Genomic DNA, 16,366 nt, shown 5'->3' on the forward strand with positions numbered 1-16,366 from the left:
ATTAATTTCATTTAAAGTTTAGTTCAGTTAAATCTTAATATATTGTATGCCACTACTGGCTTCACACCTGTCATGATTCCATGAATAATATTCTAGAGTGTTGTAATAAAGCAGAATAATAACTTGGATATATTGCAGTGCACATTTGTGCATTTATGAGGGCAATAGGGAATGTAGGTTTAGTGCTCTGTCAGTGCACCCTTAAGGGACTTAATGCTGATCCTGAAACAGCTGGGTTTCACAGTGTTCCCTGAAAACCCCCTTCATTATGATTACACCATTGACAGGGAACATCTTCATCTGCCTGAAGCAATCACATCTAGCTAGACTTGAATGACTCACATATACAGAGTTCCAGTCAGGGGTAGAGTATCAAATGCTATCACTTTAAAAGCCATATGGTTGTCATGTGTGATGGAGAAATTATACAATGGACAGAGTTTTGTCTAGTTGTTGAGTAGAAACGGTTATTCTCTGTATATTGTCCATGGATGAAATGTCCAGGTCATATACTTAACCCTTAAATAGATAGATACAGTTGAAGTCAAAAGTTTACATACACCTTGCAGAATCTGTAAAATGTTAATTATTTTACTACAATAAGAGGAATCGTACAAAATTCATGCTATGTTTTTATTTAGTACTGACCTGAATAAGATATTTCACATAAAAGATGTTTACATATTGTCCACAAGAGAAAATAATAGTTTAATTTATTAAATTGACCCCGTTCAAAAGTTTACATACACTTGATTCTTAATACTGTGTTGTTTCCTGAATGACCCACAACTGCTTTTTTTTTTGAGTGATAGTTGTTCATGAGTCCCTTGTTTGTCCTGAACAGTTAAACTGCCTGCTGTTCTTCAGAAAAATCCTTCAAGTCCCACAAATTCTTTGGTTTTTCAGCAGTTTATTTGAACCCTTTCCAACAATGACTGAATTATTTTGTGATCCATCTTTTCAGACTGAGGACAACTGAGGCACTCATATGCAACTATTACAGAAGGTTCAAACGCTCACTGATGCTTCAGAAGAAAACATGATGCTTTAAGAGCTGGGGGTGAAAATGTATGAATTTGAAGAGAAGGGTAAATTTAACTTATTTTGTCTTATGGGGAACATGTAGGTATCTTATGCAGCTTCTGAAGGGCAGTACTAAATGAAAAAATATGATATTTAGGCAAAAAAAGAAAAATGCACATATCCTCATTCTGTTCAAAAGTTTTCACCCCCAGGCTCTTAATGCATCGTTTTTCCTTTTAGAGCATCAGTGAACGCTTGAACCTTCTATAATAGTTGCATATGAGTCCCTCAGTTGTCCTCAGCGTGAAAAGATGGATCTCAAAACCATACAGTTATTGTTGGAAAGGGTTCAAATACACAAAAATGCTGAAAAACCAAAGAATTTGTGGGACCTGAAGGCGGACAGCTTAACTGTTCAGGACAAACAAGGGACTCATTCACAACTATCACTCAAAAAAAAAAAAAAAAAAATGACTGGATCATTCAGGTAACAACATAGTATTAAGAATCAAGTGTATGTAAACTTTTGAACAGGGTCATGTTTATAAATGTAACTATTACTTTCTCTTGTGGACTATATGTGAACGTCTTTTATGTGAAATCTTATTTAGGTCAGTACTAAATAAAATATAACATGCATTTTGTATGATCCCTCTTATTTTGGTAAAATAATTAACATTTTGCAGATTCTGCAAGGTGCATGTAAACTTTTGACTTCAACTGTAGATAGAATTGAATGCAATATGTTATTTTTTATGGAGTAACCCAATACTGTAATACATTTAAAAAGTAACTTTCCCCACCTTTAAGATACAAATATGTATACATATATATAATCAACCGTGCATTTAGTTTATTAATGTGTAAACTGAGGCAATATGCAGTGGTTGCATAACTGTCAGGCTTAACAATTAGCCATAATCACATCATTAAAAGTATATATTTATATATAACATAATATAATTTTGGAGTGAAATATGACCTGCATATTGTTTGTAAAGTAGTTGCATTGCACATGATACATTTCCTGGATTGCAAATATTAAAAGTATATAAAGTATATTGAAATACGGTAACGGCATAATGTGCATAATTACATTTACAGCATACATTTTTCCATCACAGGCATGTGAGCATATTTTACATTTAATGGTTTAATGATGTGATTATGGTTAATTGTTGAGCCTGACAGCCATGCAGCCATTGCATATGGCCTCAGTTTCCACATGAATAAACGAAATGCACGGCTGAATACATGATATGATTTGCACATTCTGCATATTTAAAAATGACTGTTTTATTACAAGAAATTATATTACTAAATATCTTTCAAAGAAATGGCCACATAGGACCTAAAGGCTTTTCCCTCAGTTAATTCCCAGCCAGCAAGGCACTACAGTGTATGGCACTGATATCAAAGGCGTATGGTGGCCAATTCACTCTACTTTGCCTCAAGAGCAAAAAGACAGGGCATATCCAGCCGTCACAATGAATTTCATGACAGATCGAGTCAAAACTAGGTTACGCCACAAATCTTTGAAGTGCCACTACCAACAACCCTAAACACAATGAACACGAAAGACTTGATTTGACAAGGTTCTGATATTTATTTAATACTTAATCTAAACATACATTTTAATATGTCGTTTGCAAATATCTGTGGTACTGCAAAGAGGCAAGAGAATCCGTCGACATCGAAATTCTGACGTCAAAAAGATTTGGTGTCGTATCGACAAACATCTCAGAGAAACAGCCCCTGGAATAACATAGAACTGTTTAGCTACAGACAACAACATGAAATCGTTAACTTTAGATGCGATGGCATGAAGATTGCGAAACAAGTGTCGTTTTAGGATCTCGGTGACATAGAACCTGCAGTTGCGTTCTAGTTCTACCACATTCAGTTTTGGTGATCGGAAAAGTACGGCAGCATGGTTACAGACTGGACTCGGCCGTGACGCGTTTTCCCTCCGACAATATTAGAGACCCTGTATTAATAATGAGCCGCCCCGTGCTCATTTTAAGATACTGTGTGATATTTATGTTCTCTCCTGGCTGACCCTTTCTAAAGAGTACGTCACAAAATAACTCTTGTGTCGAAAAAGAAATCAAAACACTTAAAAAAAAAAATAAGTTAACAGGTTGACAAGAATATAAATTTACAGTATATACAATCACGTACGATGAAAATATATCAGCGCTTTAGTATTCTAAAGGTACCAAGTTGCCCGCTCAAAAATCTATAGATCATCAAATCAAAGTTTGCAGGAACAAAAAAAGAAGAGAACAAGATGCTGAGTGCAGCATCGGCAAAATAATCTAAACGTAATAAGGCTTCCCTCACAAAATCCCAGCTGTTAAAGCAGAGCAGAACCAAAGAGCAGCCGTCTTGAAAAGATAATATATCAACAGCACTAAACATGACAGGCACCCATATTTTACCTTTGAAATGAAAGAAAATAAATAAAAATATATTCATATATGTGTGTATATATGCTTATAAAACGAAACACTGAAAATCATCATTTCTCAAACACAGTGCCGCCACACCGAAGGCAACGTTCTGCTTTCGCCATCACTTTTTAGGAAATTTTTTCGTCTTTGTAGAATAATTCTGTACACTATATATACTGTACCAGTAAACAAAATGTAAAAGTTTGTTTTTAAATATTTTTTACTTTTTTTATGTATACCCAGTGTATCGAAAAAAAGTGTTGCAGGCACTTAAAGTCCATCTCCGACGTGTTGGTGTTTTTACAGTGGAGCGCCGACGCGGGGAAAAGGGCTTGTTTGGTTATTCCTGGATTGTGTTGGATTCTGGCGAGAGACGGCGCACCGGTCTCAGCCGAGGATGTCCAAGTAGACAGGCGTGGCTTTTCCCAGAGCGTAAAGGACTTTCTGAATGTCTTTGATGTTTAGTCGTTGTTGCGGCTCTCTTTGCCAGCAGCCTAACATGAGGTCGTACACCTCCTTAGGACACAGGCGAGGCCTGTCTAGAACACGACCTTGGGTAATGCATTCGATGACCTGCACAAAAGAGAGACAGAAATGAGCAAATGTGTGCAATTGATTTAGAGGTGGTCTGTTTACTTTTTTATGCTTTTTCAGTCAAATATAAGTAATTTTGCATGCAGTGACTCAGTTTGAGCATCCCCAACAATCTGATACACCAGATAATGTGGCTGAAACAATTGTGCGATTTTGATACAAACTCTCTAATTGTCCCCTTTCCATAATTTACTCATAATGAACTCCCAATTGATTAGTGTTAGAATTCTAATATAAAATATTAAACACAGAAATGCATAACACACATATACACTACCATTAAAAACTTTGGGGTCTGTAGAAAAAGTTAAAAATGTTTTTGAGAGGAGCCAAGGCTGCATTTGTTTGATCAAAATGACATTAAAATTTTGAAATATTATTACAATTTGAAAGAAATGTTTTCTAATTTAATATATTTTAAAATGTAATTCATTCCTGTGATGCAATGCTGAGTTTTCAGCGTCATTACTCCAGTCTTCAGTGTCATGTGATCCTTTAGAAATTATTCTATGCTGATTAGGCATGTTTCTGACACTAAATACATTTTTTTAAAAAGGTTATTGCGACTTTTTATCTCTTAATTCTGATTTAAACTCGCAATTGCGAGATATAAACTCACAATTCTGAGTTTTTTCTTAGAATTGTGTGATATAAACTAACAATTGCGAGGAAATAAGGTCAGAATTGCGAGATAACTCACAATTCTGACTTTTTTTCTTACAAATGCGAGTTTGTATATCGCAATTCTGACTTTTTTTCTCGCAATTGTGAGTTTATATCCAGCAGTTCGAACTTTTTTTATGCAATTCTGACTTTTTTCCTCAGAATTGTGAGATAAAATTTCGCAATTGTGAGTTATAGTGATAATATGTGAGTTAAGTCTAATTTTGAGGTGAAAAAAAGACTTTGAGTTTATGTCATGCATTTCTGAAAAAAGTCCGATTTTCAAGTTTATATCTTATAATTCTAACTTTATAACTCATAATTGTGAGTTTATATCTCACAATTCTGACTTTATAACTCGCAATTACAGGTTTTTATCTCACAATTTTGAGAAAAAAGTCTGAATTGCAAGATATAAACTAACTTGCAATTGTGAGAAAAAAGTCAGAATTGTGAGATAAAAAGTCGCTATAACTACGTTTTTTATTTAGTGGCAGAAACAGGCTTCAATAAGAACAGCATTCATTTGAAAAACATTTTAAAAAATGAATTTTATTAATGTATTTACTGTAATTTTTCTGATCAGTTTAAGTTATATAATTTATAAAAAAAAAATAATAATAATAACTGACCCCACAAATTTGAATGGTTCTTAATAGGACTTAACTATTTTTATAAATGTATTCAAATATAAAATATACATTTTTAAAATAAGAGTTGAACACACGCATGTGGGAAGACAATATGAGCTAGCTATAATGCAAAATAGGACTGACAAATCTACAAAAAAAGCAATATACAATTCTGCCTTTGAACGTTTTCTGAATATACAATTCAGACTTTTCTACCTTTTTTAACAGCCCTTGTGTCGGTGCACATATGATGCCCTAAAATACTGTCTAGATAGACAGCTCACAAGGTTTTCCAACCGAACTGTATATGTGTGTGTGTCAAGTTGTACGCTTCTAACCTGATCTCTGACAGCATTACACCCCGCCTGTAGAGATCACACTGACATTCTAAAAATGTCATATTCACACTGACGTTCTAACAATGGCTCCGTCTCGTTTTGCGAACATTTACCTCATTATTGGATAACTGAAACCATGGCTGTTTCCCATAGGTGAAGATCTCCCACATAATGACTCCGAAGCTCCATACATCGCTCTCTGTGGAGAACTTCCTGTACATGATGCTCTCCGGAGGCATCCAGCGTATTGGCAGCATGGTGTGACCTCCCACCTACAAGACAGATCACACATCAAGCGTTACTCACAAACATCTTACGTGGTATGGATGACATTTCCCTCTCTTTGTAAACAAGCTAACAGCTTAGTCTACTAGTTTAGCTCTGACTGCTTATGAAAAGCTCTTTTGATGAACTGAAAAGATGCATAAATGCAACTGTTTTGATCTTGCTTGACACCAGCACAGGGGGAGGGTCGCAGTTTACTAGCTTTTTTACACAGCATTTCATTTTAACTCTAGAAGTACTGAATATATAATAATTAAATTCAAATTCTATATTTTAAGGTTCACATCGAAGTATTGCGTTCAGCTTTTGCAGGAATACACTTGCTGCAGAAGTTGTGATTTGCATAATCAGTGTGCTCTGGGAGATCATGTGCTGAACTGTTTTTAGAGGCTGACTTAGAAAATGTGTGCGATGCTGATTTTTGTTCAGTCACAAAAAGCTGAAAAGATTTTGGAGCTGCAGTTCATTACAAACATAACCACTGATTCTGATGCAATGCAATAACAATTCTATAACACTTCATTGTGTTAAAGGAGAGATCATAAAGTATGCGCTTTTTCGAATTCATTTTTATTTCCAATTGCTGTTTGTAGTTTCAGTAAGTTGTTAAAGAGGAAAGAAACTCTGTTGTGTGTGTGAGAGAGAGGCAGTGCAATGAACTGTGGTGTCACAGCGTGATGCACAGACCCTACTGAGGGTTTGAAAGAACATGTACATCAAAAAGAACAAAAGAACAAAAGTTCAAAAGTTCAGGGTTCGTAAATAAAAAAAAGGAAAGAATTTAATACGTCTATTAAAAAAAATGCAAGGTTGCATTAAATTGACAAAAATGTTGCATATAAAATCTATTATAAATAAATGCTGTTTTTTCAAACTTTCTATTCATCAAAGTATCCTGGAAAAAAATGTACCGCTGTTACAACAAAATATTAAACAGCATAGCTGTTAGGGCTGCACGATATATCGATAAATTATCGTTATCGCGATATTAGTATACACGATATCAGTATCGCAGAGAGTTGCGATAATTTACATTTAATTTATGTGCCAAACATTTGTGCGTTGCATGCATAGGTTGTCCTCATTTGACCAAACAGATGGGGGCTTACTATCTTTATACCCGCCTCCCAAGTAGGTTCTATAATGCTATTGGCTAGAACGGGCGAACAGGTGAACCCGGCGGCTCAGAGCAGAGAATGAAAAATTAAATACGTATGAAGGGAGAAAATGACAGCAGCGCTGAACTTTTGCCTAAAAAGAACTGTACAGGAATCAAAATTGCTACCGTTTATTTTCCCAAAATTTAATCTGCACAACCTCAAATTATATTTGGGAGCATTTGTGCGAGTGAGAGAAATTGTTGTGGTGCGACCTAGTTTCATTTCTTTACAAAACTTTCGCTAACCTAACTACTGCACAGACTGCTGTGAGCTGATGCGTTCACTGTTCTCTCCAACATTACATAACCATTTAAACTTAATCTTTATTGTATTGAGGAGGAGGAGGAGGTGAGACCCAAAACGCAGCCATGGTGGAATGCCACGGTGGAGCCGATGGAGGGAGGAGCCATGGTGGAGGTAAGGCTGAAGACTCCATGGGGCCGACCGACGGAGGCGGAGCAGGTGGTGGTGGAGCCCGAGGCGGAGATGGAAAGCCGATGATCTTGGGTGACACCGCGGATCCGGAGGGCCAAGGCGGAACCCAAGGCTCTGGCGACCAAGGCGGAGATGGAGATCCGGAGGTCCGCGGCGGAGCCGGAGCGACAGAGGGCCGAGGCTGTGCCCGCGGGAGGGAGGAGGTCCACAGAGCCGGTGGGACGGAGTGACGAGGCACAGCTGGAGGAGTAGAGTCCAGAGGCGAAGGTGGGGCGACGACTGACCAGGGCGGAGCCAGAGGGACGATGGAGCCCGGTGGAGCTGGTGGACCGACGGCGACGGTGGAGACGAGGGAGCAGAGAGCCGGGGTGGAGCCGCAGGGTCGGAGGGCCGAGGCGGAGTCCAGGACTCTGAGGCTGGAGGCGATGGTGTAGGAACCTCCAGCCATGACGCCGATGGAAGCTGGCTGACCCGCAGCAAGCCCACTGCACAGCTGGTGGGCTGGGGGTGAGCAAGGGGACAGACAGAAAACAGCGGGGATTCTGGAAGACTGGACGGAACCAGCGGAGATTCAGGCATAGACAGAAGAGTGAGGGTGGGTGGGAAATCCAGGCAGACACGTATTTCCGTGACAAAGTCTATTAAGTCCCCAGAGTTGTGCTCATGCTCACCCCCAGTGGTGGTGCAGTGGACGGGGCTCTCTACCGCCCTCTCTTGCAAAGCACTCCCCCGTCGCAGATGTAGTGGCCGGCTCTCGCACCTGGTCGGAAGTTATGACCCCGTCGGCGCTCCATACTGCTGTCGCTCCGGGCCGTCCTCGGACGACGGCGCTCTGCATGACGCGTTGAGGCTTGCGTCAGAGAACGCACAGAGCGCGTCGTCCGGATAGCAGGTGGTATGAGCTACGAGCTGGAACATCAACGTGTAGCCCTCGAGCGGTAATTCCCCCTGCTTCAGCCGAAGAAGGATAAATTCCGGACGGAGTAGGGGATCCATAGAAAACACACAACGGAAACAAAAGACTGGAAAAAACGAACGGGAAACAAAACGGAGGTGAACACGCAAAAATAACTGTATTGGTCGGTCTTTCTGTCACGCTTCAGGCAGGAACACACGAACAACGACGTAGTAAAAATAAAGTATTTAATAAATCCAACGGGAGACAGGTAGACACAGGAACATTAAACATTAACATTAAAGACCGACAGAATGCGGGGGAAAACACACACCTTAAATAGACAGACTGATTACAAACATCCAGGTGACAACAATGAGGGAGAAACCAAAACACTCAGAACTGCGGGGTAAAATGGGAGAAACCAACATGAAAGTCCGGGGGTGTGACAATATGGGTCAAAAGTATTGATTTTTCTTTTATGCCAAAAATCATTAGGAAATTAAGTAAAGATCATGTTCCATGAAGATTTTTGTAAAATTCCTACTATAAATATATCAAAATGTAATTTTTGATTAGTAATATGCATTGTTAAGAACTTAATTTGGACAACTTTAAAGGTGATTTTCTCAGTATTTGGATTTTTTTGCAACCTCAGATTCCAGATTTTCAAATAGATGTATCTCGGCCAAATATTGTCCTATCCTAACAAACCATATATCAATAGAAAGCTTATTTATTATATACATCTCAGTTTTGTAAAACTTATCCTTATGACTGGTTTTGTGGTCCAGGGTCACATATGGGTTTTCGAAAAAAAAATTTTTTTTGCAGTTTGTAACGTCGCTATCCTACAATGTAAGCAGTCTGCAAAGTTGTTAATTAAAAAAAGTGCATTATACATAAAGATATTTTCTCTCAAAGAAAGAGGCAAATCAGAATCGCCTTAACAAGTCATCATGACGTCTGACGTGCCCACAAACGCTTCTGATAGTTAGTGTTAGTTAGTGTTAGAAGATGTTGTGTTCTGTGCTGTGAAAGCAAGTTTCTTTTGTTTTCTCTGGCAAAAGATGATGTGAAGAATCAGTATCAATTTTTTTTTTCACGATACCACAGCAATTCAAATCGAACCTTTTGTTGTGTGCTCGTCATTTTACTGAGGACTGCTTTTCTAATCTTGGATTTATCTTCTTTGGACTAACAAGTGTCTCTGAACCACAACCTGGTAGTACGATTGATATGTTTTGTGTATATTTTTAAGTGAGTGCTCAAAACATCTATTTTTTGTGTTAATATGTGATGTACAGTATGTCACAAAAGTGAGTACAACATTTACATTTCAGCTACCATTTTAGTATACCTTCTCAAGGGACAATACTATAGAAATTAAACTTGGATATATTTTAGAGTTGCACCATTGTTATCTGGCACTGCCTTAATCATCCTGGGCATGGAATTGACCAGAGCTGCACAGGTACTAGTACCTTCTTCCACACCTAAAGGAGCTGCTGGACGTTAGACACATGATGCTTCTTCACCTAACGGTTGAGGATGCTACCACCACCATGCTTGACTGTACTCCTCACCAGGGCATCGCCACACATGCTGGACACCATCTGAGCCAAATTTTAGTCTCATCAGACCACAGGACATGGTTCCAGTAATTCATGCCCTTGGACAGGTTGTCTTCAGCAAACTGTTTGTGGGCTTTCTTGTGAGTCAGCTTCAGATGAGGCTTCCTTCTGGGATGACGCCCATGCAAATTGATTTGTTGCAGTGTGCGGCGTATGGTCTGACCACTGACAAGCTGACCTTCTACTTCTGCAACCTTTAAAGCAATGCTGGCAGCACTCATGTATCTGTTTTTAGAAGCCAGGTTCTGCACCTGACGCACAGATCGAGTGCTCAACTTCGTTGACTGATCCTTGCAAGGCCTGTTCTGAATAGAACCCACCTTGGAAAACCTCTGACCCTGACCGCTGTAGTGTAATTGGGTTTCAGGGTGTTACTGAACCTCTAATAGCCTTGGCCATCTTTGTGGAGAGCAACAATTCTAATTCTCAAATCCTCAGAGAGTTCTTTGCCATGAGATGCCATGTTGAACATCCAGTGGTCAGTATGAGAAAATTGTACTTAAAGCACCTAATTTTAACTGCTCTAATACAAGATACACAACTTTGTATGGTCCTGTCAAGCAGACAAAAACATAAACATGATGAATAGGACATGTGGTTTTGCATGGTTAAACAACATACTGCAGTTATCACTTAGGGTGTTGCCAGCTATTTTGACAATAATGGCTGTATGTTTAGTTATTTTCAGAGGACACTAAATCTATACTGCTAAACAAGCTGCACATTGACTACTCTAAAATATATCCAAGTTTCATTTCTATAGTATTTTCCCTTGGGAAGATAAACTAAAATGGTTGCTGAAATGTGAGGAGTGTACTCACTTTTTGTGACATACTGTATCTCTGCAAAACACACCATGGTTAAATAAAATGTTTTGATTTTACACTGTTCATACATTTCAAAAATTAGTGCATTTTGTGCAAACATTTAAACATTTACATTTACATTTAAACATAAACATGTTAAACTTCACCAAATGGCAATTAGAAGAAGCTATGCTCCAAACCCTATTAAATTGAATCACAAAAATATAATGACTCAAAGTGTTCAAAACCCAAAGAGTGTGGCCTAAAATCTGTACAAATGAGTTAACTTTGATTACAAATATTAATGTGTCTGTGTGTAGGTGTCTTTTTTAGAGCTTTCCAACCACTAGGGAGCCGTTCTTTTAACCTTTTACTTCAGCCATAGTAGACAGACCATCTGAGAGCTCCTTAATGAAAGCAAACGACAGAAATTTGTTCTTCGCAGTACATGGGGGTCTCTTAATGGGATTCTTATATAATAGAATAAGACTTAAAAAACAGTACATAACATTGATTATCTTGACCCACTCTGTACATTTTGTGAGTGTGTGAGAATGTAACAAAAAAGAACAAGGGCATGAGATCATTACTAAAGCTAAGAATAAAAATATTATTTGCTTTAATAATACTAATGAGTTGTTCCTTTTCTAGCTGAGTCAAATTGACTATACAATAATGCATTAATTGTGCATGCACTCAGCTTCGATTAAAATGGCTTATTCTCAAATCTATTTCTTATTCACGTCAATTTCGCTTCATTCATCATGTAGTGCCGGCATGAAATGTCCACGGGACTGCAGGGTGTTTCTGGAGCCCTTCCAGCTCAGCGTGGAATTCTCTTTGTAATTACTATTCCCTCTGTTGTGTGCCGTTACATTGATCCTACTTCCGGCTGGCAGAGAGCAGACTAATGGATGCCTACCTCATTAGAAATTAGCCAAGTTCCTGTGACTACTGTCTGCTGCATATAGTCAATATCTTATCGAAACCTTTTCAGCCTGTTCTGTAAATGAGTCTGTTTATTTGTATCTTTGCTGCTCTTATTGCAAGTGGTAGTCGGGAGAGGATGCAACAATGCAGGGCCAAACAGGAAGTTCCTAATGTGGTCACATCTCCACTTTGCAACTTGAGGGTAATCAACCCAAAGGGTCTTCAAACCCTTGATTATCTCTGCAGTGAGATGATAGCATTACATTATGAATTGTGTACTGACACGTTTCATAAAACAATTATCCGTGAACACACTACTCATTCTGACACAATGCCAACATGTCTGTAAAACATTTCAAACATTTACAATACACTGTATGAAAGAGTGTCCTGTTACACAGTAACTATGCAGTAATCATTGCCCTATGTATCATATAACCTCTAATATGTTCTCTTTTTAGAAAAGAAGGCTGCAAACTCTTTAATTCAGTATCCTAGGGAAGGATGTAGTGAAATAAAAAGCTGTATAATACATTGCAGATGCTTCTCATATTAGTTTACTGCAGTACCCCTGCTGTGAACCATCTCATTTGTGATATTACTTTTTTTTAAATATGAAACAAAATCAAAATGTGTTACTAAAAAATACATCTAAAATGTAGCTAATTAAAAGCATCAATATGTTCTGTCAGCTCCTGTAATCAGCAGGTTTTAACTATTAAAACCCTAAAAAAAAGTTGTTCGCCGTGGATCCACCTTCAAAGTTGGATGGACAGATGGATAGTTTGAAATGTCTGTCTGTCTTTAGTCCTGTGTCAAATGTACTTTTTAGTTATCATATTTGGTCAGACTGGACCTTGTCCTGTTTTTGTTCAGTTAAGGTTTAGTCATCTAAATGTCTGAGCATTTAGTCTAGTTTTAGTCAATGAAATCTTAGTCACATTTTCATCATGCTGTATAATGGTTAAACTGATAAAAAATCGTATTGGTGAATTTTCACCAATACGACAAGAATGTTGACATACACATGGTTTATTTTACCTCATCTAGTGTACTGATGATTTATTGTAGTCTATTTGTGACCCTGGACCACAAAACCAGTCATAAGAGTTTTTTTTTTTTTTTTTTTTATTGAGATCTATATGTCATCTAAAAGCTAAATAAATAAGCTTTCCATTAATGTGTTAGGATAATATTTGGCCAAGATACAACTAAGTGAAAATCTGGAATCTAAGTTTTGATATATTTACGGTAGGAAGTTTACAAAATATCTTTATGGAACATGATAATGATTTTTGGCATAAAACAAAAATCAATCATTGCGACACATACAGTGCATTTTTGGCTATTGCTACAAACATACCTGTGCTACTTGAGATTGGTTTTATGGTCCAGTGTCACATTTATTGTATAAATTAATATAAAGACTTATGCACTCTCTCTGTCTACATTACAAAAAACTGAACAAAACACCAGGCAGAAAATGTATCCTTTTAACAGAGAAGGGGATTTGAACTTTTGATGTCTGGCAACCGCACTCATGAAAGCTCACATTGTAGAGGCATGTACAGCAGTCTGCAATAATATTTGTCTCCTTTTTTTAATAAAAAGTTTTTTAGTAAAAAAGTATTTTTTAAAATGCATTTAAGTCTCATCTTTTATTGTCAGTAATATTGCATTAATATAGTCACGGTTATCGTTTATTGACATTATTTTCAACTCGTCATCGTCTCGTTTTAGTTATGGGGAAATAGCTTGTCAGCAAACATTTTTCATCATCTATCAGTGTTTATTTTTGTTTTTATTATATTCAGCCATTTTTGGTCTTAGTCCTGTGTCATATGTACGTTTTAGTTATATTTAGTCTTTAGTCATTTCAGGTATTGCATTTCCACCAATAAGCACAAATCAATAGAATGTCAACTCATACACATGGTTTATTTTACCTCATCTAGTGTACTGTTGATTTATTATAGGCTATTCATTATATAAAATAATAAACCCATTTATGCTCTCTGTTTACATTATGAAAACTGGTAAAACAACAAAAAGTATTATAACAGTGAAATTTCATATCATTGCTGGTGCTTTCACAACAAAGAGGAAGCAAGTGTGTGTGATTGCCAGATTGCAAATAATTCATCAAAACACCAGGCAGAGAAGCTCTGATTTGGAGATTTGAACTCTTGATATCTGCCAACCACACACATGAAAGCTTGCGTAGTAAAAGCATGTACAACAGTCTATAATAATATTATAATATCTCTTTTTTTCCAATGTTTTAAGCTTTTAAGACTAAAAAAGCATTTTTTTTAAATACATTTTAATCTGATCTTTTATCGTCAATAATACTGCATGTTAATATAGTCACGGTTATCGTTTATTGACATTATTTTTAACTTGTCATCATCTCATTTTAGTTATGGGGAAATAGCTTGTCAACAAACATTTCTTGAAAACGAAATGAACACTACTATTTATCTATCTGTCTGTAGGGGTGGACAATTAATCGAAAAGTAATTCAAATTCAGAACCTATAACCAATATAATTTTCTAATGTTGGTTATTTCAGAGAATAAGATTACATGCAAAAGCGATCATGAGTCAGGTAAAAAGTTCAGTTAATTGAGATTTTGGTTTTAGGTCATACCATCCAGCCCTACTGTCTGTCTGTCTGTCTGTCTGTCTGTCTGTCTGTCTGTCTGTCTGTCTGTCTGTCTGTCTGTCTGTCTGTCTGTGTGTCTGTCTGTCTGTCTGTCTGTCTGTCTGTCTGTTATAGTACATGGTGACCTACATGTGTCTCAGCTTGTAGTTCAAATGGATATAGTCATTGTAAATTACTAATTACTAATTTAAACGAGCTGAGTAACAGTGATCTTAATAATAGACTTACAAGAGACACACACACACGTCCTGGCACTTAAATAATGTAAATTACTTTCAAATCCCTCATTAAGACGAGCAACTAAAATTGGTTAAGCAATCATTCAAACCACTATCCGCTGTATCACCTTGGGCTTTGTGGTTGAGACTGAAGCAATTAGCTTGGCGGTTTGAAAATTGATAAGCCCATTAGACAATAAAAAATTGAAAGCCGGAAAAGAAGAATCTCTCTGCTGATTGACCATATTCCCGTTCTGTCAGCATGGCGTGGGTTTCAGGAAGAAGGCAACATGTTTTTTGCTTTATTTTGGTAGCTTTTTAAACTGGATTACGGGCTAGTCTGTGGCTCAGTGGTAGAAGGCTAGATTGGATTATGGGTATGAAGAGCAAAGCAGCATGGTGGAGAATGGATTACAGCCCCACTAGAGCTACTCTCTGGGCGTTCACGCTTTTATACTTAGTAACAGGGGAAGCAGATTCATGCATCCATGACCGATAACGGATTTCTTCAACCATTTAAAACACTTGGCCGAATTTGAAGCAAAAACAGACCTTTAGAGAGTCTGGAAAGAAAACCCTGCCCATGTGATGACATTTAATGTCATGAGTGGTTTATTTAAGGGTGTTAAATACCCAAATGACAGGGTGACCTGTACATTTCACTTGTTTATAGCGTGTAATCAGCTATCTGCTGTGAAGAAAACCCAAGACGACATCTCAGACAATCCACTGCATGTTTATGGGATCGAGTCTGTGCTGTCATTTTCCCTGAATCTGTTTTTGCGTACAACCATCAGCGAGCGGCTCTAAACGTTTTGAGTTATCAAAAACATCTCATGCAAAAAGATACGCGGCAGGCCATTAGGTGACAGGACGTCGATGTGCCACTTATAACGTCTTGACGAAGGCGGTTGAATTGGTCACTGATGAAAGTACCTCAATCTCTCTTCCAGTCATGCTCCGTTCCTGTGGCCAGACGCTCGAGCCCCAAAGGACAACAAACGTCAATATGACTCGCCATGTGTGGATTACGTGCTTGGCAGGATTCGCTATTTATAATCACTTGACACAGTGAACGTGTCCAATGCAGTAATAATTTCGTAATCTCTCTGCTTTGTCAATATTGCAGACTGTGCGTAAGCGTGTGTATGTGCGGCTGATAAAGATGTTTCTGGCCTTCAGTTTATGACTGGCTTGAATATAAAGACTCTCTCCACAATCCAGTTTCTCAGTGGAATATTTTGCTGTCCTTCACAATAAACTCGATCTAATAGGTTGCTATTGTTAGCACAAATAAAGGAAAACAATATTTGAAATATTTTTGCATTGGGATTGTAAATGGAAAATAACATTTTTACCACAGACTTGGGTCATCGGATGCCCATTTTCCACAAGTTCATATGATTCTTTAGGGCCTTAATGAAAAGTCTCTAATATACTTTGGTTAAAAATTCTCAATAGTAGTGTAAAAAAACTACCTTGTCAAATTTTATCACATGGGCCCTTTAAATACAAATGAGCTCTGCTTGCCCTGCCCCTCTCTGCTGAGGGATTACGAGCTGTAATGTTTACTTTAGCTGCATTTAGCTGCGTTTATCGGCGAAACTTGCCAACAAGCACATCATTAAGAAAGGC

The 16,366-nt window shown here is 37.7% G+C and overlaps 1 protein-coding gene across 1 annotated transcript in view; it reads right to left on the bottom strand.

The window, feature by feature from the left end:
* Positions 1-2,627: 2,627 nt before the first annotated feature.
* Positions 2,628-16,366, bottom strand: part of ntrk3b (neurotrophic tyrosine kinase, receptor, type 3b) — a 78,377-nt gene continuing 64,638 nt past the window's right edge. Inside the window, exons 10-11 of the mRNA XM_073836707.1 lie at positions 5,817-5,975; positions 2,628-4,049 (exon numbers count right to left, since the gene is read on the bottom strand). Coding sequence (XP_073692808.1) covers positions 3,864-4,049; positions 5,817-5,975 — 345 coding nt within the window. The 3' untranslated portion in view covers positions 2,628-3,863. The remainder of the gene's footprint in view (positions 4,050-5,816; positions 5,976-16,366) is intronic.

Source organism: Garra rufa, chromosome 3, assembly GCF_049309525.1.
Source record: "Garra rufa chromosome 3, GarRuf1.0, whole genome shotgun sequence".
Taxonomy (NCBI): Eukaryota; Metazoa; Chordata; class Actinopteri; order Cypriniformes; family Cyprinidae; genus Garra; species Garra rufa.